The 26,939-nt window shown below is 31.7% G+C and overlaps 1 protein-coding gene across 1 annotated transcript in view; it reads right to left on the bottom strand.

Annotated features, from left to right (window-relative positions):
- Positions 1-26,939, bottom strand: part of LOC149411346 (retinal guanylyl cyclase 2) — a 290,198-nt gene that overhangs the window by 118,326 nt on the left and 144,933 nt on the right. Inside the window, exons 5-6 of the mRNA XM_089647685.1 lie at positions 828-1,093; positions 257-488 (exon numbers count right to left, since the gene is read on the bottom strand). Of these exons, the coding sequence (XP_089503811.1) occupies positions 257-488; positions 828-1,093 (498 nt within the window). The remainder of the gene's footprint in view (positions 1-256; positions 489-827; positions 1,094-26,939) is intronic.

Below are 26,939 nucleotides of genomic sequence, written 5' to 3'. Positions count from 1 at the left end.
AGATGTTTCTGGAGTTTGAAGTTTTTATTTGTAGCGGAATCGCTTCCGCTGCCGTTAAACAAACGCGACCGAGAATTGGACTCCGGGTGGCTACTTGAGATTTTATTTTTGTTATTACACGGCGCGGTGTCGTTGGGGCTGAGGAAATCCGCAATTTTACTAGCCGGGAGCCCTCCCGCCCCTGCGATCTCACCCGGTTTCTGCAATTTTCCCATTCTTACCTCCCCATCACTTACTACCCCTCCATTATTTTTACCTCCGAAACTTCCGCCACTTCGCGACTTTAACAAAGACCGCTCTGCGGTGCTTTTACGACGATCGGCGTTTAAGAGCGGGGTAGCGTTTTTAGCCCCGTAAAAGCTAGAAGTTATTAAGTCCTCCGAGAAGTTTTTTCCCGGGAAGTTGCCGGCGACCGTGATCGGAGCGGCGAGCTCTCCAAAGTGTCCCACACCGCCTTCAGAGCGCTCATTCACATTCGACGGAACTGACTGGTTTTTAAAGTTATTATTTTTATAGTATTTTGGTATCGAGAAATGCATATCTAATTCAACGTTGAATGCAGATGCACCGTGCTTGGATTTCTCTTTCTCCGTGACTTCAGCTTGTCTCTCAATATCGTGTCCGCTTTTCTTAGATCTCATATTTTGTATACTCTCCGATACGTTGAAACTTTTTATAAACTTATCGTTTTGATTTAAATTACTCCATTTCCCACTCGACTCACTTAAATAATTGTTTAAAGCTGATTCTACTTCACTAAAATTGGTTTTTGGGTCACTAGTTCTAGGGTTAGTATTTGGGACACTGGGGAAACTATTATCTCTCACGGACGACAGAATTTGAAAGTCAGTCACTAGATCACCGTCCCCGGGGGCGTCCTGCTGCGGCAATTCAGGGGGCGCCAGGGGAGCAGATAGAGGCGGGGGCGGGGATCCGAGGGGAGTGGACAGGCGGCCCACTATGCGGGGCAGGAAGGGGATGAAGCTAGAGACGTCTATGGCCAGCAGGATGGCCTGGGACAGCTTCAGACTGTCGATGGCTTGAAGGATTGTTTCTCCGGTTGTCGATCTCAATGATGCGCAGAGTATTATCACTATAACAAATTAAAAAATTATATTATTTATTCGTTTTTATTATATTTAAAAGTACTTTTACTTAAATCGTTACAATATGTTTAAACCGCTACAAAACAGTTTGTCAAAAGGTTCTTAAAAATTCTATAATACATTTTTTAAGTTTTTAGCTCGGTACATACGTTATTATTGTAATCATAGACAAGAGATATTTATAGAATAAATTAATACTTACATATAACAATTTTTTTGAATTGGTACAAAAAAAAACAGAAAATAAAGCTTAGTAGAAAAAATCTTTTCCCCCTGAGCACTTTTTAGTATAAATCTCTCTTTGAATATTTTTGAGAGGTGTTTTTATTGATATCTGGAAATTACAAGTCCAACGCTTGCAGTAAGCCTTGTGTTATGTTCTACTGTTTTGTTATATACAGATTGAGATGTGTGCTGACTCCACAATTATTTTTCTACAATACAGCATGAACAGATATTAAATTTACAGTTTATATAACAATATTTGAGGTAAATCAGTATTTGTTTATTTATTTATTAACGCCTTATTAAGTTCTAACATTACGGTTATAAATTCAATTGAAAACATTGAAAGCATAACGTAAATAAAAAAATAAAGCATAAAATACAATTATTTATATTAATTAAAAAGTGCTAAACTAATATGTCTTGTATATGACAATTATTTGTTCGTTGCCCAGTCTATGTATTCTCTCCATAAAATAATTGAACACGAAGTAATTGTTGTGAAATAATACATTTCATCTAGTGTGCTTCGGGGGTACACGTAAGATCAACATTTTTTAGCGTCAGGACAGTCCAATCTTGAAATAATAATGTTATGCAATAAAGGCAGATTAAATATTTTCGCCTTTCAGATAATTTCGATAAATTGAGTTTACTTCGTAAATTTAAATAATTAATTTCATTTACAGGAAAACCAATTTTGAAATTAATAATAAAGCGTATTAGAGCGATTATATAAGCGTAGAATTTATTTGGATTTTTTTTCGATTTGTAAGCAATGAAAGTTAAAATTATAAAACCAAATGAATGAATTTTATTTTACCTGACTTCTAACCAGAGATGTGTATAATAATATTATGTTTATTAGGTTATTAAAGTCGTTTGCTTATTATATACAGCTTAGTGAGTAATTTGAAAATTATTTGTTTTATTTTTATTTTATTATTTTTTTTTTAAAGAAAGACAAACATTCCCGGGTTACGAATAACCTGAAAATATTTGAAAATCTCCTACTACCACCACAGTAAGCTGAAAATGTTGCCTGTGTTGTGATGGAGGACTTAGCCAGCCAAGGAATTGAACACACTACGCCTGAGTGGGACCAAAGAGCGATGTCAACTCGGCCACCGACCGTTTATTTTATTTATTAATTTGAAAGAAATTTACATTTCACTTTCTTAACTTAAATAAGTACACACAAGTAGTTTTCTTTTTTTTTAAGTTAAGATAAATTTTTTTTTTTTAAATACATTTATGCTGTCCGTTTTAAGGTTATCTGGAAGGAGATTGTATCTTTATACACCCTCGTGGTCAATGCCTCTTTTGCCACTTTCAGTCCTTACAGTATTTGTGTACAATTTGTTATGTTGCTTAGTATAATGTTCGCGTACTTGTGACGTTTGTTTAAATGTTGTGTTTGTGTGTCCATTTTGGATTTTGTAGATTAGGAGGCATATGTTGTATTCGTACAATTTTCTTATTTTCAAGAGTTTCATTTCCTGGTATAGTTTTTTTTTGTGGGAGTGTCCGGGTTATAATTGTTTAAATTTTAAGATAGAATAATAATATAATATATATTGATAAGAGGATTCATTTGTGTAAGTATTGTAGATTTTACTAACCCAACACAGGAAAAATCTTTGGAGATACTGTGTGAAGGGTCTTTTTTAAGGAAAAGAAAGTTCTGGGAGAATAAAAGGTATGAGGTTTGGGTAGAAATCTATAGATCAATGTGTCCAGGAGTGACGGACATATGAATATATTCCTCCCACTGTGGAGCATCCTGAATACACCTCACCCGATGAACCCGGACACCCATGCTAAACACCAAACGTAGCGAACCACTCGGGGTGACCTATGGCAGTAAGTGTTGGTTATCGAATAAATGGTGCCCGAAACGGCGGCATCCAAACCCGTCTAATGCTAGAGATTTTTCGCCTTTTATTTGGCAAGTGAATTAATTCTTTGTAACTACATATATAGACCACAACACATTATAATGATTTGTAATTGTTGTACCTTTGTGTTTATTACCTGAGTTTTTAGAACTGGATTGTTCTCACGCAAGTGAGATCGTCCATTAGTGAGAATTCTAACATATATTCTCTAAATGTTAATGTTACCTTCGACATGAAATAAACATTCAATTAGAAGTATTTGTAGTCGGGAGGTCTGAGAAACTTTATTTGCTTGAGGACATTATTTTCACGAGTTTGTGTTCTACTTCTAGATAAAACAATTTGCGAACTTCCAAGGTTTATACACAGATAGAATACATAATATACGGAGAAACCTGTTACCAAGTTTTTTTTACAATAATACGTGTTTGTTCTTTATATTGAAAACTTTTTTATGATTTTGTTATTTTTTTACCCTAATCCGACATAGGAGGAACTGAGGAAAATAATTTCGCTTAGGGCCTATGATATCTTTTGGGATGCTGTGTGGAGAATTTTTTCAAAGGTAAAAAAACTAATGTTTATAAGACAAGGTTTTTTTATGCATAGTTCAAAGGATAGAATAAAATAAGGTTGGTTGTTTACAGGTGAAAAAATATAATAAGCAGTAATTGTTGAATGAAATACTAGTACATATTGAATTATTTAGCGGGTTGGGAATAAGCCGACATAGCTCAGTGCTGCAGAACATCAGAAGGTGCGGGGTCAATTCCCGTTGGCGGGATTTATTTTTACTCGGGAGATATTTTCAATTTGTATGGATATTAATATATAATTATTGCTTATAATAAATTGAAGGAGAAGAAGTTCTGCGAAGGAAAAGGGTGTGAGAGGTTGGTAGGAATTAAGGGTTCAGTATTTCCAAGAGTGACGGACATGTGAATATATCCCTCCAGCTGCGGTGTAAGGATCAGAGGTTCAGGCCGCCAGTCGGAGAAGTCAAAGGGTCGCCTCAAACCAGCCTGTCCTGATCTGATACGCCACGCAGCTAGTGGGCAGGAACATCTTAGGCATACCTCACTCGATGAACCCGGGCCCCCCTGCTAAATCACCAAATTTAATTAACCATTTGGGGTAACCTATGGCAGAGGTGTTGGTTATCAAATAAATGGCTCCCGGGGCGGCTGTACCCAAAACCTCCTCCCAAATTGATGTATAGTTATGCAGTAGTTTAAATACGAAAAGGGACACACTGGTAGCTAAGATATAGACATTATATGTAACTTACTTCAGAGATTTATATTTTCTAATTTCAAAATATACTACAAATAAGTCATACATATTTACAGAAATAATCATATAACCTTAGTGAAATATTCCTAGTTTACGAAAAATTTTTACTTTTACGAATTTCATAAAAATTTATACCATAAATCAATTTTTCGAGTGCCCCAGTTACAAAATTCCATATTCTAAGAATATAATTTTTATTACGCAACCATAAAAAGCCTTGCTATTGATCATAGTCCAAAATAAAACTAACAATGGCAACATTCGAGCACTGTTTGCAGTAAAATAGCAATACCTTTATTTCTAAAGCAAAATATATCAAATACTACGATATTAATTTTATATCAAATACTATATATTTGATATATTTATAATATATCACACTTTTCTAGTGATTTATTTTTGGAGTACTATGCTACCTCTTACTTTGTCCAGAGTTTCGGACAGCATTATAGTATCCATCATAAGGACAGATGTGCCATGTGTGATGATATTCTAGTCCGTCATGAGTTGGCCTATAAGGGATAACTTCTTTCCAAACGGATAAGGTTGACTACTGGGACATTCTGTATATAATGTATAAAGAAATTTTGTACTTTTATATAATCTCTGTTAAGTATTACTGTAGATTCTAGTGAACCCAACAAAATACTTGTTAATCTGAAAATAAAGTCCCTTGGGCTTATTATCCATGCAACCGAAGTCTAGAAAAATAAAGCCCACTAAAAAACAAGATCTCCCCAATATAAAACCTTTCGCGTTGAAAGATCCAAAGCTGCCAACAAATTGGCCAATGATATTTTAATACAGGATTAGAGGTTTATAAATCCCGCGGGCATAGACATATAAAGTAGAGATTGAAATGAAATGCTTACTGAGAGCTTTGAAAGAGATGCGGGTTTCTAACGCTCAAACAGTTTTCTGATATTCTAACAATTTTTCAACTTCATTGAAGCAAATCACCCCAAATTGAACTTCTATTTGTTTTTTTTTAAATCAAGACAGAAGACACGTTCTTGAGTGGAAGATGATTAAAAATTATTATTTGTTTTAAAAAGAAAGACAAATATTTCCGGGTTACAATTAACGTGATAATATTTGAAAATCTCCCAGTGTTACTTGTGTTCATACCTACTAAATGTTGCTTGTGTTGTGATGGAGGACTTAGCCAACCGAGTAATTGAACACACTACGCCTGGGTGGGACCCAAAGGCGATGTCAACACAGACACTGAACTAACTATAATACTCTCAGTATTATGACGGCCTTCGTAGTCGAGGGTTAAGGTTCTCGACTAGCAAGCTGGAGGTTGCGGGAATATATTCCAGCATGTGAAAGTAAATTTTATTTGATTAATTTATGTTATTTCACAAATTACACATTTAAAATAATATATAGTGTATTTGTGGCACGTTCCAGAGTGTAAAATATTTTTAGTATACCCTGGTTTAAGACCACAAATCTGAATCGAAACGTTGCTTAAAATGGCTTTGGCCATGTTTGGTGAATAGCCAGGTACTTTTTTATTTTTTTTAAATTTAATATTTGTATGTTTTTTACAATAAATATACAATTATACATATTATACAGTGTTATCAAGGTAAATAATAATAGCTTTTCCTCACCATAAATCTCACCACAAGGCTCTTGTGTTTGGTGAGTGAATCCTAGCTCAATTATATGGAATCATGTAAGTAAGTAAATAATATATTTGCAAAACCAAAGGGATAAGTAAGAAATAGGCAAGATTTATCAATAATACAGTTTCAAGATTTGAAGGAAATAATAATAAGAGTAAGATATGGACTTTTATAGTAGTTTTAGGTAATTTTTTAATTTTATTTTAAATTCCTGAATATCTTCAATATTTTTAAGATATAATGGAAGGATGTTAAAATATGTTATACCTAGATAGAGATAGGTATTTCGTGTGTGCTTTGTATTAAGTTTTGGGATTTTGATAGTTTTTTGATATCTTGCTGATGAATTGAATTGTAAGTTATTTAACTGTATTTCTTTATAAATTTGTAGAATTGAATATTTTTTATAAATATTGTCTATTGTGGGTACATTGAATATTGAAAAGAGAATCTCAGTAGAAAATTTTGATGGTTTTTTTCAATATTACTTTAATTATCAATCTTTGAACTATTTTAAGTGGATTTAATATATTGTTATAAGTTCCTCCCCAGCCAATAATACCATATTGTAATATAGATTGTACAATTGCATAGTACACTCTTTTTAGGTTTTCTAGTCTAAGAATATTTCTAAGTCTTATAAATATATAAATACATTTTCTAATTCTTTTGACAAGTTCACAAATTTGTTTTTTCCATTTAAAATGTTGATCTATATATATACCAAGATATTTAATTTCAGAAGTTAGACTAAGTATAGAACATTCTTGATTGCAATTAGTTTTGTTACATTTAAGTTGATGTATTATAATTTTAAATTCTGGTGTTGATTTAAATTTGTTGATAGAGAATGGGATACATTTTGTTTTTTCAGTATTTAATGAGAGGAGGTTTTTATCGAACCAATTTTTCAGTATATTAATATCAGTATTTGCTAAGTTATTAACATTATTCCAATCAGTACCTTCAATTATTATGACAGTGTCATCAGCATAAGATATTACTTTTCCATTTAATCTTTGATTGAATATGTCATTTACATAAATGATAAACAGTAACGGTCCCAGGACTCTACCTTGAGGTATGCCGAAGTGACTTGTTTTTTGTTGACTAAAGTACATCGTTGATTTTTACGACTTGAGGGCGTTTGAAAAGGTAGCTTTTTATCCATTCTATAGCTGTACCACTTAATCCAATGTTTCTTAATTTACTTATAAGTTTGTCGTGTGATATGCTATCAAAAGTTTTTTTAAGATCTATGAAAATTCCAATGCATTTTAATGATTTATCTAATGAATTATGAACAAGACTAGTTAATTTTGCAATTGCATCCTGAGTGCTCCTACCTTCCATAAAACCGAACTGATTTTCATTAATTAATTTATTACATTTTACAAATTGGTTTATCATTTTTTTAACTATCTTTTCAAAATTTTCGCTATGTTCGAGATTACTGATATGGGTCGGTAATTGCTAACTTCTTCTGGGTTACCAGATTTAAATATTAGAGTAATGGTAGTTTGTTTGTAGATTGATGGAAACACTCCGCTTTGGAAACTTACATTTATTATGTGTTTTAACGGTTTAGAAATTTGATTTTTAATATTTTTTAAAATATTAACTGTTATTCCATCAAAACTCGGGGCAGAACCTCCTTGCATACCGTTTATAATTGATATTATTTCGTTCTCTGTGGTGACTTGGAATGTTGCTATATTATTGTCAGTATCAATACTACAGTCTGGAAATGTTATATTTGGGTCAGTATGAATGAGATTGGCAAGATTTTCCCCTACGTTCGCAAAGAAGGTGTTAAATATGTTTGCAGCTTTTGAGGGATTTTCTTTACAACATGTTTTCATGTTGTCATGAAATATAGTAGCGATGTCGTTATTCTTGTTTTTTCTTGTCAATTATTTCATTTATAACTGTCCACACTCTTTTACTAACATTTTCAGCCTGATTCAACTTTTGTTTATAATACTTTTGTTTTGTGTTTTTTATAATCTATGCAAGTTTGTTTTTATATGCTTTAAAATGATTTAGTAAATTTTTATTATTTGGTTGTTGGGTAGTTAATTTGTAAAGAGCTTGCTTATGTCGTACAGATACTACTAAACCATGAGTAATCCATGGTTTTATAGGTTTCAAGTTCGACACTTTGGATTTGGTTATTATATTATTATTTGTCGAGTCATTTATGCATTTAGATATTTTTTCTTCAAACATTTTACAACATATATTGACATCATTACATTGTAATAATTTATTTCAATTTTCTGATTCTAATTGGTGTTTTAATGTATCCATATTAAGTACTTTTTTGAGTAATTATTTTGTTTAAATAATGGCAAAGTTGGATTGCTTAATTTAAGATCAGTGATAGTTGTATGAATAACAGCTGATTTTATATTTTGGATATCAGGAATATTTGTAAAAATGTGATCTAAGCATGAGGGGCGTTGACCTTTAACATTTCTAGTATAAGAATTTATGCACGATAAATAATTGAGTTCTGCTAACATATTTAGATATGTGTCTTTATCTTTACTAGAATAGTCGTTTGCGATATTTAAATTCATATCTCCAACAATAATAGTATTTTTATTTCTAAAATTTAACAAAATATTTTTTAATTTATCTATAAATTGAGGTACTATCGATGTATGCGTACGATAAATAGCAATAACGTTGTAATATTTATTTACGTCTTTAAATTCTATATTTAATATGTTAAAATTACTAACATTAATTATTTCTTTAATATTGAGAACATTATACTGGTTAGAAATAAATAATCCGATACCTGAGTTTTTGTTTATTTTGTTTATTGTCGCATGGTATGTGTAGCCTGGAATAGTGTAATTGATTTCGCCTGCAGAGTGTGTCTCTGTTAAGACAATCACGCCCGGGAAAAAATTTAATTCTTTTAATGTTATAACTAATTCATCCATGTTTCGTTCTAAACTTCTAATATTTATATGAAATAGGGTAAATCCTTTTTCAATTCAAATTAAGTTAAAATCTTTCATAGATTGACATAAATTTTCTTCAATATACATTTTTTTTATCTAATGCGTTACATAAAAAATCATTCATTTTTTAAGTTTAAGATTAGAGTTTAAAGAAATGAAATTTACCGTATTATTCATAGTCGATGCGCTCTCTAGCTAGTTGAAGCATTTTTTGCCGATAGAGACATTTCATGCTATCAACTCTGTGTTCTGTAGAATAATTCATATTAAATCTTTTGTTTTGAACACAGCAATTGTTGCATGTTGGAGGTTGTTCTTTATTTTGGAATGTGCTCCTTTGTGCAATGAGGGCAAATGGGGGGCTGCGTCCTGGCGAGACATCTTTGTGCTGTGTGGCCGAACTTAAGGCAGTGGTAGCATTGAGTAAGCGGGTTACAGTCTTCTATGTATACTTTTTGGAATTTGATGTTTATTTTGTTTTTTACTAGTAGCGTTTTTCTTAATTTACCGGTTGTTTCAATAATGTAGTTAGTGGTGTCGTTTTCTTTTCCTTCATTGTATTTGTTTTTTAATTCCTTGATAAGCTTGATGTTGTTTTTCTCTTCCAGGGTTAATCCTTCATTTTGTTGTACAATCCCATCTATTATTTCCTCTTCAGTCAATTGGCATTGCAGTCTTTTCAACATTAAACACGGTTTCTTTTTTTTAATTTCTTCGGACAATATTTCTTTTCCTATTACCTTATTAATTTCTTCGGTTAACTTTTCTGCATCTTCTTTTTTTTGACATGAAATCAGTAATTTTTGCCCTCCGATTTTTTTTACTCCATTTACTCCAACTTTTATTTTAGTTAAATTAATGTTTTTTTGAATTTTTATTTTTATATCTTCGGCCTTCAAGGTGTTTTTAGATGTAATTATGATGGCGTGCTTCTGTTCTGGGATGTGTGCAACTGTATTCACGAAGTTTTTATTGTCACCTAATACATTTGCATATGTCCTTTTGTTATTATTATGAATTTCTTCTAGTTTTTGTGCGTAGTGATGATTGTTTTTAATATTAGTTTCTTGTAATTCTATAATCTTTTTTGTAGGTTTATTAGTTCATGTTGAATTTTTTCTTCCAGTGATATAATGTTCTGTTCCAGTGTTAATTTTATTTTTGAGTCCTTCACTGAAGTGATCTTGTTTATTAAATCTTTAATGTTTTTAATAATTTCTTGAGTTTCAATATTGGATGGAATGGAGCGCCCAGGTGGGCGAGTTATTAATGTAAACTATATTATTTGATTTACTTGTTACAAAATTACGCGACTGTACTCCTTCGATGCGGAGCGAGTATTGGAAATTAAATTATTGGAAATCCCACCTTATTTTTCCCCATCTCATTCTACTCTTCTCTATCTTCAGCCTCACAACATACCCCAATAGGGGATGCTATAGTCTTACTCGCTTTAGACGGTTTGGAGCAGTTGGGGCTATTGTGCGGTTTCACATATAAAAATATTATAAAAAAAGTTTCGCCCTGATGAAAGATCATTCAGAATTGAAACTTTACTTGAAATATCATTATTCATGTGTCTTCCAAACTTCCTCTTCCCCATCACTTTCCCACCCCACCCCCTCAGTCCTAAACATACCCCAATCATTGAGGATGTCATAGTCCCACTGGTTTCGGGAAGTAGGTACACTTTTACGCTGTAAAAGGGGGTCAGAAAACAAAGGACGCAAATTTTTACATTTTTCAATTTTGGTTTACCATTCGTGGTTTCATCAAAAAATGTATTAGAGAAAAACTTTTATTTTTATTGCATAATTAAATCGCTAAAAAAATAGAGAAAGAGATTCATATTATGTGAGACAACTAGAAATGTTACTTTTAGAATTTCATTACAAATTAATTTATTTAGAACCAGCTGCTACCCGCGTTTTCGCTCGCTATGTATTAGGGAGTAATTACTGTGCAAAGAATTTTCCCACGGGAATGAAATGTTTTCCGAGATGAAATGTAACCTATGTCACTTCCCAGTCCTCCAACCATTCTTATGCAAAAAATTACGTAGATCGGTCGCTCCGTTCCGAAGTGTAAGAAAGAAAAACAAGGAAACATTAATTATTAATAATCGTTTAGAAAATTATATTATCGGCACAAAATGCCATTTATATATTTATATGATAGTTATTGCTATTCCAAGCACAAATAATTTGAAATATAGAGAGAAAGAAAGATAAAAACTATTTGATTGATTATATAAGTAAACAAAAGAATATAAATATAAGTATATATTTATATTTTAAATAACAAAATATTTTTGGTTCAAATTCTAATAGTAAAGGCAAAAATTAGGTGCATGACTTAGTAGCACTTGAAATCAGAAAATGCTTCAATATTTAACTGAATAACCAACTAACTTAATCTAATAGTCATATTCTGGGAAGATATATTTCTAATGCCGCTGAATCTCCCACAAACCCCTCCTCCTTTATCAACCTCCCACTCCAACACCTAAATATTTATATGTCTAACTAACCATCTTGGTCACACCAACATCTTGGCACACATTCTTTGCCTCATTCACATTTGTGCATCGTCTTATGCATACTCTTCTATTATTCTGACTCTTGTTATGGCCCGACAGAAGTATCTTGTCTCCGACTTCTTTTATCATCACTTTCTTCACACTTCTTTCTGTGTCCATTCATTCTACATGCTCAAACCATCTAAACGTCCATTTCTTAATCAAACTCATTACGCTTACATCAGGCTTTCATTCTTTGCGGATCTCCACATTTCTCTCACAAATTTCTCACACGCCTCAGGGATTTGATTTCTATGGCACTCAGTCTACTTTAATCCTTGCTCTGCCAGTTCCATGCCTTACTGCCATACATCGCTTCGCTTCTTTGGAGTTTTTTTTGCTAGCGCTAACCGCGTTCAGTCCTCCATTAATGTAGTTTCCAGCAAATACCCTTCTTTAAAAATCTCTATCAGCATTTTCATCTTTCGTACATACTTCCCAAATACACAAACTTTGCTCCAAATATTCGTAATCTGATAGTATTATTGTCCTAGCGTCTGGACGATGTAGGCCCTCTGATTGGTCAAATTTAAATTGTTTGTTTCGGTTAAATTCCGCTAACTTCAAAATTATGACCCGATTTAATACTAAAATAGGATCCGCAGATTTCTTCAAAAGCATCTTTTCTGCTCAAATAATTTTTAGATAATATCGAAGAAAATATGTTTTAGAAAGTTCACAATGCATTGGATTAATTACATTACAGTAAAAATTATCCACAATTACGTTTTATATATTTGACGTCTGTCAAGAATCAGACATTCCAGGGTTCCTTAAAAATGTCAATCCCTCCTTTACCGGCCGCTGGAGTAGTTTTGCTATTGGCCGACAGAGCGCATAAGAGCGATATACAAATACGTACAATTTCATTTATTCAAACAACGGTAATTATTTACGTGAAACTACAGTTTTAATACGCATTTACAAATAAAACAAACATTTAATTCAACTTAATGACAATAAACAACAAGTCTTTGCATGTACGATTTTGAAAAATATTGATATTTAATATTATTTACGTAAATAATAATTTCGCACTATTTGACAGAACACCGACATGAAGTTAACAATACGCGGAAGTATAGGCACTGCCAACCCAATAAAATAACATGAAAGACAATCGGAAGATAGAAACGCTTCGTTGATTGTAAAATTAGCCAACAAATCTCTAATCTGACATGTACTTATATGTTTAATAAAACAATCATTTTGCCAGGTATATAATATATATTATATTAAGGTATTATTCGGAATCGCTGGACATAATTCTTCGGATTTACCTTAATTAATATAAAAGGAATCTGAATGCATTTGGGAATTTTTTAATTTTAGCATTTTAATTTTTAATTACGTAAAATTAAAATTCGCTTTCGTTGTATTGGATGACAGCCGGAATAATTTCTATTGATGATATTTTCTTTTTTTGGTATTCCTGATATGAGTGGCTAGAATTTTTACAATTTACTCTATGCAAATACTAGGTAGGTGGTACTATTTTAGCCAAGCTCGAAAAATAAAATAAAGGTATTTTGGTTTCTTTTACAAGTAAGGAAATATTAAAAAAAAGTTTATTATAGGTTAGGATAGGTTAGGTTAGGTTATGCTAGGTTAGGTTAGGTTAGGTTGGATTAGTTTAGTTCAAGTTAGTTTATAGGTTAGGTTAGATTAAGTTGGATTATTATAGGTTAGGATTAGTCAGGTTATGTTAGGTTAGGTAACGTTAGTTAGGTTATTACGGGTTAGGTTAGGTTGGGTTATTATAGGTTAGGTTGGATTTTTATAGGTTAGGCTGGATTATTGTAGGTTAGGTTAGGTTATTATAGGTGAGGTTAAATAAAATAATAATGATAATAATAGCGAAATAAATCATTTGTGTTTTTTTAAGTAGGCACTATTTTGCCGGAATATTGTATTACATTTTAACTTTTTAATTTGCGTTTTTCAATTGTCTCTAGCCGTTCATTTCAGGAATACCGACAAAAGAAAATGTTATCAACATAAATTATTCAGGCTGTCATCCCATACAGCGAAAGCGAATTTTCATTTTACGTAATTAAAAATTAAAAAGCTAAAATTAAAAATTTCCCAAATGCTGTTCGATTCCTTTTATAGTAATTAAGGTAAATCAGAAGGTATTATTTAAAAATATTTCGTATTTTTCCGTGTCCAGCGATTCCGAATAATTACCTATATTAATTTACATTTAGCCATTTAGGCAATTATTCGGGAAAGGTAAAGTTTTAGCCGAACAACTGTCATTCTTATATGCCTAAACTCCTTCCTGTTCCGTGTTTTAACAATATATACTCACCAGTGGCGGCTCGTGACTTTTGGGTGTACTTGAGTGCTAATATAAAAAAAATGGCATTTCTGATGTTGTTATAGCTGAAAACGATTTTTTTTTTTTTTTTGAAAAGCGATTTTTTGTATGAAGATTTTCAGGAAATTTCAGTCTAGCCGTGCGCCGCACGGAATTCCTGAAAATCTTCGTACAAAAAACCAATTTTTCGAAAAAAAATAAAAAATCGTTTTCAGCTACAACAATATCAATAATGCCATTTTTTGTAATATTAGCACTCTAGTAACCCAAAAGTCACGAGCCGCCACTGATACTCACCCTCTCTCTGTGAATGACCTAATATCTACCTATTAAATGTAATTGTTGTTAGTATCACTTAAACTGGGCGAAGCCCAACCAAGTGCCGCCCGAAGGGCCTAGCAGAAAAAAACCCGCGGAGCGGGTTTTTAACTGCTAGTTTATAACTATTATTGCACACTGCTTTCGTACACTTTCCTTCAAACGGTATTTCAAATGTCTCAGTGTTTTTATTCATTTAATTTATAATATTGTTACAGTAATTTCTACCTATCTATATAAATAAAATGATCGTTTGTTCAAAATCTCAGTGAAAGTTTTTTACCGATTGTTTTGAAATTTTGACACTACGTTGCATTCGAATACGCGTGTGTTTTTATATATCTCTACTAACTGACATATAGCATTCAATATTTTTCTGTAGGCCTTTTTAAGATATACAATTCCGTAGTATATTATTTTGATGTATCTCATAAGGTTTAGCCAGCGTTAGCAATGTAAGTGCCTGAAAATATTATTTTTACGACTTGATTAGAAAACACCGAATATAATCTACTTTAAAAAAATATAATATGCATGTATTATAGTACGTTGTGTTGTTTAGAATAACTAAGCGCACAAACAGACAGACTTGGAGAGCGACTTTATTTAATACTATTTAGAGATTATATAGATGCCACCAGTGACAGGTAAAAACATCTCTTTAAAAAAAAGCAGCGCCATCTCTTGGATGTAAAAGCAACACGCGTTATTATTTCTCTATCAGCACAAACAGACTTAGCACAGCAACGCATGGTGGGGTACAGCTAGTACATATTAAATGGCATAAGAACAAGTAGTAATATATTATGTAAAAAAAAAATTAAGTTTTGTCTCTACGCCAATGAAGAGAACTAGTTCTTGAGTTTGGTGTAGGAGTAAAAAAGTAATATCAAAGAGTGTATGGTAGTTTAGGATTTGGTGACGTTAAAAAATAAAAACATGGTTCGAAAAGAAGTTACTGTTTTTCGATAATGATGTTACGAGTGTTCAGTTTTTTTTTAATAATTTATATTATTTCTTGAATAATACCAATCCTCTATTTTTTTATTTTTTCGGAGAGAGAAAGCAATGTTGTTAAATGGAATGTAGGTTGTTTTTTCAAAATTAGTTTAGTTTTGTATCACATTTATAGGGTTTACAATATTTGCATGTGCACCTCCCCATCCAATAATTTCATACTGAATTAATGACTGTTATTTTTTTAAAGTACATTTTATTTAATTATATAATTTAACATTTTATATCTAGTGTACATCTATTCTAAAACTTATATAAAATATTCCATAACCTACGTACTACTATTTGGAATTCACAACATTGAGACATAACCCACGAAAAACTGCAAGACTTTTGGCTTCTTAAGAGGAAGCCACAAGCCAAAAATGTGTATATTCTTGGTATACCTTATATTGTAGGTAATAGACATTAAAATCGTTTGCAAACGGGGTCAAGAAACGTTCGATCTCAAGCACAAAACTGGTTTTAATTTATTTTGTAAATAATTTTAAAAGAAAGAAAAAAAGTTAATCAAGTGAAACTGTCTCAGATAATCATAGCTATAATACTGTATTTTTTTAAATTGTTTTCTTTACGCATTCATACATTTTTATTGAAAAAATATATTTTTTAAGTAGTTTACATTTATATTTTTTATTGAGTATTTTATTTTTTTATTTGTATTCTACTCGTATTTATAACAAATTATATTAATTATAACAAACAAAATATTTCTAATATTAATGTACCTAACAGAAGTTCAGAATAAAAGGCTTATTATGATTATTATTATTATTATTATTCTACTCGCGAAAAGCGAAACGATGGGAAAACCTTAAATTTATCTAAAGCATATTTTTGGTATTCATAATGTACACCAATTCGTTATAAAGATTAATCAAAATAGTGATTTAGCATTAAACTTCGCCTCGACATTTAAAGTGAGTTCATCGAACATTTTGAAAATTTGTCTTAGGAAGACTAAAATTGTTGCAGCTTTTCGTAGGATAGCCATGGACTGTACAATTACTGCTAACACTTTTTAACATATATATTCTGGTAACATTTTATTTTTATATAAATACTAGGGTATTATAGACCAAACTTTGTCGCATACTTAGAACACTGAGTTGGCGTTGCATTGTTTTTATCCTAGTATATCTGATACAGCAGAATATAGGCCTCATACATCTGTTCTGAATTATTTCCATTCTTTAAACTTGCGTTTTGTTTCTCAAAAAATTACACTTGTTCTAGCGCGTAATATGCTTTTTTTTAAATTATCTAACTCAAGAATATTAAGATTAGATTAAGAATATCTCCTTATCTAATATCCATATAATAAGAAGTATCTTATATTATTTTTAATGTTCTCCTGATAAAGGGACGGTACTTCAGAAACAGGTCGTGCAATGTAAATTTAGGTATGTGTTTATATTGTAAATAAAATACTTCGGCCATTTGTTGGTTTAAATTATTTGAGTTGATGGTCCTATACGATGAAATAGAGTGTTTTCTTTTCCAGTATAGCGAACTGGTTATTTTCTTTCAACTTATTGGGAAATCACAAGTCTTCTCGTATCTCCGGGCCTGTTTACATTTCATTAGGAGGAGTTCTTGTACAACTCGCCTTCCTCGTAGCGAAGGCAAATCTCTATAACTCTGCGACTCAATTTGCAGCGTGAAATACGAATACAGGCATGTTATGGTCCATTTCAGTTGAGAGGCTGTGGTTTGCCTATCTATCCACTTTTTCATTTCATTGTGTAGATCTTCACGTTAAAGTTTTGCACAGTGTACGAATAGCACGTGTGAGTGTGTGTTTTCTATTTCTGTATTTTAAAGAAGTGTGAATTTTTCTATTTTCATTATTTTGGACCAATATTTTTTTTAAAAAGAAAGACATACATTTCAGCGTTACAAATAACCTGACATTTGAAAAAACTCCCACTGACATCATTATAAGTGGAAAATTTTGCTTGTGGAGTCATGGAGGACTTTTTAAAAAAACTTTATGAATATTAATTTTTTTTTCGGGTATGAACGAATGCAAATTTTGGAAGCGGAAATGAACCCACTTTCCGATATCCGATCGAGCTGATAACCAGCAAACTCGATGTCGATGACAGTGCATTATATTAACTGATTGGTGGCAATCATGTACATAGCCGAACTAAGAAATGGCGCAACAAAAGCAAAAATAGAAAATTATAGTAAAAAAAAAAAAAATTACGAGTCGATTTTTTGTCCTGGGGAAAATATTTTCCTTTGGGGCCTATGTTTTTTTTTGGGTGGTTGGAGAATCTTTTTAAGCAACAGAAGAGAGGAAATTCTGGGAAGGATAACGCTATGAGGAATATGTAGGATTTGGGGGTCAGTGTGACGAATTCGAAATCAGAACTGACGAATGAATCCAACCTTCTTAAGAAAGTCCTTCTGGTAAGGTCAGAGGTTCTCTCTCTCTTATCAACTGACCCGCCAAGCAGCAGTGGGCAGACGCTTCCGTTACCAAGACCTAGACAAACCTCACGCATGTGTCCGGGCACGCCTTCTAAGTCACCAAACATAGCAAACCACTCGTGGTGACCAATGGCGGAGATGTTGGTTATCCGACAAATGGATACCGAGGCAAAGATAGCTATATCTTCATCCGAAAATGAATCTAGCGTTGTATGGTTGGGGGTTCCATGATAAATCAGCACGATGACAATTCAAAATCAAAAACCATTAAAACCGAAGAAAAAAACCTTACTTATAAACTTTAACTACCTAACCTATTTAACCTAGTTTTTGTTTCATCACCCTTCACGACTTTACGTGTTAAATAACGTTAAATTTTAAAATTATGTTTAAATTTTTAAAATCATAACATTTTAAAATACAGTTTTTTGTGCCTACTGTACAATTTGATGAATTAAAGTTATTCATTCTTCGAATTAAATCGTCGATGCATAACAGTTTTTTTGTTTTTTATTTTAGACAAATTTTACCAGTGCGCGTTTAGGGGCGTAACTGGCAGTTAACAGGTTTGGAACGAACGTTTTTTCATTGGTTGTTAAGCCCCCAAAATTTCAACCGATTTGTAACAAGTTTCTCGCTAACTCACTAAGTTTATAAGGTCCAAAAACCAAGGTTATTTTTGAAGATAATATCTATACATTTGATATGCCGAAACGTTAATTATATGAAATTCCCTGGACAGAAAAAAATCGCAAAGGAAGGTCCGAAAATTATTTAAAACACGTTTTGTTCCGTTATTTAATATGTTATAGGCATGAAAAAATTCACAGTGTATCTTTAAATGCAACTAAAGCATTTGTCGAGAGGTTTTTTCTCTATTTCAAACGAGTTTATTAAATATTTTCACCATTTTCGCTTAATAGCGAGACTCTCGCTTATTTTCGTTTTTTTTACTATAAGCGCGTTCCCTTTAACATTCGTATTTACATATCCCCCTCTCAGACCATCTCTGAACGCTTACTATGGGGATTTAAGTCTCGTCTAGTGTTTCAAGTATTCTATAATAACTCATAAAATGCCAGTCCCCTCCCGATTTCAAAATATTTATTTCCTAGTGCATCGCCTTAAATTGCCATTTTGATGGGTCATCCGGTCACCCTGTGCTAAAAGGTTTTAACCTTAATAATATAGTTTTTTCACGTGATTATTAAATTTTATTCCGACACTCATATTCTCAAGATAATGACATTATAATCATATTCTCAAGTTGGTGGTGACGGTTTTTGATATGAAATTTAAACAAAAAAAAGTTTTATTATTTTATTACGTTTCGTATTTTGTCTCAATTCTCAATCTCTAATTCCAAAGCAGGACTGTCGCTGATCATGAAATTGATTGAATATAGGTACTTGAAGCCGGAATTACAAGTGGAAGCCGACTCATAGTCCATTGGTGGACACGAACAATGGGACCTATACACAAATATTAGTAGGTACCACCTAGCTGCTAGCCATGTAAGCAATGCCGAATTTGGGCCCAGGCAACCTGAGTAGTTGCCTAGGGCGGCATTTTTAAGAGGGCTGCATTAAGAGACTATATATTTTCCATGTGTGCACAAACTTGCAAGTGATTTATTCGCATCGCTTAAAACGATACGATGCCAATTCGCACACCCACTGGATATTATGACAAGTTTTCAAAAACGTTTTGAGCAATGGCTTGTCATAATGTGCCAAATATACAGTGTTGGAGTCAAATTCAATCATTTGGGCCCCACATGAAGTGACGCACATTTTGAGCGTTGAAAAAGTTCACAATGTCACTCAGATTGGAGAAGTTTAAAGAGACTATTATATGACGCGAATGTGAATGGTGGGAGAAGTCGGGGACCAGATACTTGAGTCAGAACATGTCAAAAGTATAATAGAAGATTATACATGATAGGATGAATGAATGTGAATGAGGCAAAGAGTGTATGCCAAGACGTTGTTGTGATCAAGATGGTTAATTATACATATAAATATTAAGGTGTTGGAGTGGGAGGTTAACAAAGGGGAAGGGGTAATCAAGAGGATTACGAACAGAGCGTTTAACTGGAAATATATCTGTCTAGAAATAGGACTATAAGATAAATTTTATTGGTTATTTACTTATATGTAGAATAATTTTTTTTATTTATTATTTATTTTAAAATTTTCTTTTTTTATTTTGACTTCAAACCAAACATTTTGTTACTTAAAATGTAAGTATATACTTTTTTCTATTCGTTTGTTTACTTATGTAATCACAAATCTACTTTTTTTATTAGGTACTAAGATTTTTTTATTTTTGCGTCTCTACGGGAGATCACCCCTGGCTATACCCATCCACTTATTTCCCGGGCATGACCAATAATCACTTCTTAGAGACATGTAGAGACTAGAGGTATTGCTCTGATTACACATTTTTAATCTCTTAATAAACCCTTACATATCTAACAATGAGATACTGGCTCAAATAATTGTTTTTGTATCTTTTCACTATCGAAGACGTCGCCACAACCTCCTTTATTGGAGAGCGAGCCGCACTAATTTGTTCATGAACTCACCCGTAGAGAGAGCCACGTAGTTCCTAAATATAGTTGATCAATGTATAGATTTGTTTTTCAATTCCTACAACTCTCTAACAAGGTTTTTGTCATTTAAAATACATTGTTTAAACGGTACAATTATAACGGTCTGTAATATTATAAAAAATTTGTAAAAATTTAGTAAAATAAATAAATTTGGGTATGTTATATGTATGCAATGAGTATGTTGCCTAAATCATTTCCATCCTTCTACATATATTATATCTTTGTATTCTAATAACTTAGAATAGAATGTTTATAATAGAAGTATTTTAATTTATTTTTGGAATTAATTATGAGTAAAACGTCAAATTGTAATACTTAATTATTGAAGACAATATTAGCGATTCCTAAAAGAAAATTTAATACAGAAAAATCTAGGACTCGAACCTGGTCCTGGGTTCAAGTCCTAGACGTGACTGTGTCTTTTTCTGATTTTTCTGTTTCAAAATTTTGTTTAGGAGTCGCTAAATCGTCTTCAATAATTAATTTATAATATTATTGTACTCCATTTTCTGTATTGTAATTTCTCGTTATATTTATGATTTAGTAAGATTATTATTTTTGTAAAACTAACCTGCTGACAAACTGATTTGACAGTTAAGAGACTGTTAGTAAAAAGAATCCATATTTTTTTAAACGAAGCCTTTTTTAGTAGGGGGAATGCTACAATTTTTTGTTATTTTTTACTAGGGCGGTTTGCTACCTAAACACGACCCTGGATATAGGTAGATATATACTAGGTGCCCCATTGTCCTTGTAAAAGTTCCGGTAGAACCGTCTATGAGAAAGGAGGCTGTCTAAAAACGAAAATAACGTCAATTTGAAGCGGCCGACGAAATACGAGGCTCTTTGATTGGATTTTTCACAGAGTTTTACGGAATTGAACTAAAGCTTTCCCGAGTCGAGGACTCTTTTAGAATCGGTTAAGAGCTTTTTGATGTAGTTTTCTCTAATGTGTCATGTTTTCTACCAAAATATTCTAGACCTACTTTAATTATTCTAAAGGTTTTAAAGTAAATGATTGATTCATTTATTCACACAATTACTAAGATTTTTTTAAAAACATAAGCCACTCATCTCACTAGAGCAGGCCCATGACGCGGTCAAGAACTTTACAATTTAAGTCTGCATTCAAAATTTAAATTCATTAACTATTCAAAAAATACATAAACTTAATAAAATTCAACAGTTAGGCAGTACCTAAATTTACAGTTAATATATATTATAAAATTTACGGTGGTTTACTGAACCACGATCAAACGTAGTCCATAGGTACTGACAATGACAAGGAAGCATGAATTACCAAAAAAATTAAAATGACTAATTAACAGGAGTTAAATAATAATTAGTAGTTAATACTAATAAGATGAAAATAGGAAATAAAAATTAATAATGTGTAAATGAATAGTAACTTGGGTAGACAGTCTTGAGTAAATTACAATAAGTGAATTTAAGAGAAAAATAATTAGTAAATTAAGAAGATAAAAATAATTAAATTATTTAGATTAAAATTAGTAAATAATAATAACTAAATAAGGTTGTTTTAATGGATTTAAAAATATAAAGGTGGATAGTACCAAATAAGTAAACTAAGTAGATAAACAATCCTATAGTAATAAGGTAGATAATAACTAATAAATAAACTAAGTAGATGAACAATCAAATAAAAATAAGAAAGATGATAACTAAAAAGTTAACTAAGTAGATGAACAATTAAATATTAATAAAGTAGATAATAACTAATATGTAAACCACGTAGTAAACTAATTAGATAATAATAAGGTAGATAATACTTATAAGTAAACTAAGTAGATAAACAATTATATAATAATAAGAATGATGATACCTAAAAAGTAGAAAAATAATTAAATTTTAATAAAGTAGATAATAACTAATAAGTAAACCAAGTAGAAAACTAATTAGATAATAATAAGGTAGATAATACTTATAAGTAAACTAAGTAGATAAACAATTAAATAGTAATGAGGTAGATAGCCGTAGCAGTGCTCAAACGAAATCTACATAAACACTTTGCTGATATGTATGACTTCTCCACTCCATAGTAAAAAACCCATTTTTTAGCTTCTGTTTTTTCACTCTTTTCTTTTATGACTTCTTTTATGACTTTTTATCTTTAATATATATGTTTTAACTTTACAAATTAATATTGTAATTTAAATAACAATTCGAATATGATTTTAAGTCCCTATAAATGCTGATTAATTTCAATCCATTTATTTTTCTAAGTAAGTAAAAAAAGAAAAAAAAAACTGTTCTCCATAATGGTATTCTGTATTATTTGTAAAACATTTATGTACTACAGATATAATAACTATTTTATTTATATATGTACGTAAACTTTTCAATGTCACATAGTTAATGTAATAACACTAATAACAATGTATGTAAAAGCCCAATGGGCGTTTAAATAAATAAATTAAAAAAAAATAAAAAAAATAATACCTTGTAAATAAACTAAGTAGATAAACAATTAAATTACAATAAGGTACATAAAACCTTATATGTAAACTAAGGAGATAAAAAATTAAATAATAATATTTTTTAAATAACAATAAACATTAACTAGACAATTTAAAATCAAGTGTGGTGAGATCCTTCAAAATTTGTCAAAATAAATCCTTTCTTTGCTCGTTTCACGTAACTCAACTTGTCAAATAGTATAATGATGCTGGAGCCAAGTCGAAACAATTAAATAATCAATTAGCTATGAATAACAGACACACAATTCAATCTTAGATACAAGACAAGCCCAGTATCCGCAGTTCGTGTTTGTGTTGGGTCCGTATCAACTTACAAGTACAACATACCCGCTTAACCGACAAGACACTTCATTACAATATTATATTGTGTTAAATGTGTGCGTGCTAAGCAAATATTATAGGGGGCGATTTCTCACATAAAGGGCCAAGTTGCTCTGTACACTGAATTCCACCCTCATACCGCCAAACTTTAGGGGATGGTTATTTATATTTTTTAACGAAGCAATTTTAATAATTTAAAAAATATATTTTGTGGATGTTCACCTTCTAACTTAAATATCGTTATTTTTTTACAAATTTCGTAGGTAAAATAATTTTCAAAGTTTGCATTTTTGGAGGTCCGCCAAAACGATCGAAATCTGATGGGGTGACGTCATGCGTACCTCGTTTTTATCGGTTAACAACGGCGCAACTTGGCACAAAATTGTCCGCATTCTTAATGCAAGCTTCCGGCCAACCCGTGAGGTGGCGGTTTAAATGCTGTCAAAACCCACCGACCAATCACAGGGCGTTTGAATATCTGACAGTTTTAATCGTTTTTAAATAGCGATTTATTAATTCTAGGCGTAATAAATTTTCTTAAAATATAAAAAAGTACATGTCATTATGTTCGCACACGCTAATCTCCAAAACCGCCAAACAAATTTCAATTTAATTTTGTGAATGTGTTTGGTTGGTTCCAATGTGAAAGATAGGATAATTTTGGACCCGATAGATGGCGCTTTACTATCGTAGCTTTACTTTTGAGAGTGATGCACATGCTCTGATAACAAAATGGCCACCCTCACATTTCAAATCTAATAGAACGGCTGACCGACTATAAGAAATAATAATTTATTATAAAGGTATGTTTACATGAATGCTATGTAAGCCTCACAAAAATAAATTTTTCATGAATAATCAATCCCCAAAGCTTCGCGGTATGAGCGTGGAACATGATGTATAAATACAGCTGTACTGTAACTGCCAATGATCAATCGTTACGTCCAGACAATGCCCGCGCAACGCACTGAGCCGCTCCCAACTAAAAGTATGTATACAATCAACCACCACAACACGGACATGTGCCTAGCATGGTGGTCTAAAAATTCTCAATGACTGTAATAAACAATGTACTGTATAAGGAAAAATGAATAAATTAAGCAGTCAAAAGGGCAAAAGAAAGTGTATGATATCAATTGTGACCATAATAGATTAACAAAGCGTTATCTCGTTTGATGGCATCACTCAGATTCCTCTTTTAATTTTTTTATTCCAGGATGTTTGGAGGTTAGTGCAGTCCCATTTAAATAGATATAAAAATAAAAACATTTTAGCATTCGTCTTGCTTTTTTATAAATGCGCAAGGAATAGTTGTTTTGCGCACGGAATTAACTCAGCTAGGGTATTTCAAACGGAAATAACAAAATAATATCATTAGAGGAAACTGAGCGATGCTGTTAAAATGGCCAATCCCCAGAAGGGATGGCCCGAACACACCATTTCAGTCACAATTTGCATAAACTTTATGGTCCTTTTGGCTGCTTAAGACGAGACAATACCCTAAAATAAAGTCGGAATCATAAAGATGTAAGTGAAGAAGTCATGCAAGAAAATATGACGTAGTGCATCGCCTTAATAATCTATTTGTTAGTTGGGAGCGACTCGGAGCGTTGCCCGGCTCAGTCTGATGTACCCAATGAAATGACAAAAGTTTAACGAAGAATTGTGACAATGATTAAACCATAAAATATGAAGAGTTTTTGAGCTTTGTGTTTCACCGTTAAATGATACGACGCAAAATCCGCGCTTCAACAATAAATTCACGTTCGTGTTTATTTTGTGTTGTCATAACAAATGTTTATAACTTGTTAAGTTTCCCGTTGACCGCGCTCGCTTCAACCCTTCCCGTGCTTCACAACCCCTATTAAAAATATATAAAATGTGGTGTGAACAAGTAGGTACAGAATGGGCTAATATTGTCGTACATGAAAAGCATTTGCGGCCAATGCGAATAATGGAACCTTCTGACGAGTGTCAGTGATTACGACCCCGTCTTTAATTTTTTTTGCCGAAATAAGTATAACACAATTCAATTTTTATTGGCACAACTTTTCTTTTTAAAAATTTAGAAGGTTATAACCCATCAATGTAATACATAATTAAATAAGCAGATGATACAATTAAATCCATACGAAATATCAACGCCTCTAATCACCCGTCTTGAAAAGGAAGGTTATTTCAGAGGTATTATAAATAAATTTTTTTTAAAGGAGCAAACACATCGTGACTTATAGTTATAGTTACAGATATAATGTTTTAGTTTTAGTCATAATTCTGTACACTTATAATAACAGTTATAGTTTTTATAACTGTCCTGATGATGGTACGGAAGTACCGAAACCGGTAAACAAAAAAAATTATCAATAAAGTGACTTAAAACCAAGTATTTTCATTTAATTTATTTATTTTTAACTGTTTTTTACCACGTAAATTTAATTAAAAGTCTATGAAAGTTATGTTTTTTAATAACATAAATATTTTATACATGTGCAGGTAAATATAATTCGTAAAAAACAACGTATATAAATGACAGATTGCCTAAAAAAGTGTAATTTGTTCTCTAAATTTCGTATTTTTTACAATTTTTCAAAGAATTTTCAAGATTATACAACAGATACAATAACCACAACAACCCTTTTTGGCTGTATAAACAATGTATATATCTTGGTATGAATTATTTTATGTTAGTTTTTATTAGTAAGGTTTTCACGTACACGGTCGTTTATCAATGGAATTTTTCACCCCGTTTTTTTTAGTAAGACTGTATTAAAATATTTGCTCTTAACAAAATATATTTTATTTTTAAAAATTAATCTTTTCATTGACCAAGTTGAAAAGGGTAATTAAATTCCATCGAGAGAAAAAAGGGCAAAGTATGCTCCAAAAATTGTGAAGACTCATTTGGTTCTGTTATTTAAAGTTTATATGTATGAAATAACTCACAGCGTTTCTTTAAATGCTATTAAGACATTTGTAGAAAGATTTTTGCTGTTTTAAACGAGTCGTTTATCATTAAACATTTTCACAGCAGTCATCAGCTAAGTCAACAGCACGAAATTATTAATTATAATCGTTTTATTTAGCATTCGTGTGTATATATCCTCAGAAATCTTCTTCGGGGCCTGACAAACAATAAAAATTATTTTTTTAATATTATTAAGGCGATGCACTACGTCGTGTAATATTTTGAATTGAGCCGCTATCAATAACAACCCTTACGTAGATGGCGATAAGGTTTAAATTCCCGCTTAACACCATCCGCCTGTTTTGATTTATGCAAGAAAAAAATATGGCCAAAAATTACCTTTTATTTTATTTTGTGGATGTTCAGGCATAAATATAAAAAAAAATTTCGATCGTTTTATAAATAACTTAATTTTCAACATTATAAAATAAAATCAAAACCGAAAATGGGTTCGTAAGTAGGAGATTTTGAACTTTAAAGCAGTTTTCATAGGCCTTTACACTATTTTTTTCTGGGCTTATAAAAAGACTTATCTAAAAAATACTCGATTATTTCAAAGGCCAAGATGTATTCTACTTGCATTATTTAATTAAAGCATCTGAAACATTTCTAGGCGACCAAATTTTCAAACCAAAAACACATGATTTTGCATTACTACGTATGGCATCGCCTTATAACCTTAATTAACGGTATTTATAATATAACGGTATTATAAGTTATATAACCACAATTATA

Source organism: Hesperophylax consimilis, chromosome 26, assembly GCF_061612785.1.
Source record: "Hesperophylax consimilis isolate HC1 chromosome 26, BYU_Hcon_1.0, whole genome shotgun sequence".
NCBI classification, from domain to species: Eukaryota; Metazoa; Arthropoda; class Insecta; order Trichoptera; family Limnephilidae; genus Hesperophylax; species Hesperophylax consimilis.
The sequence above is the reverse complement of the archived record's forward strand: the minus strand, read 5'-3'. Positions and strand labels throughout refer to the sequence as shown.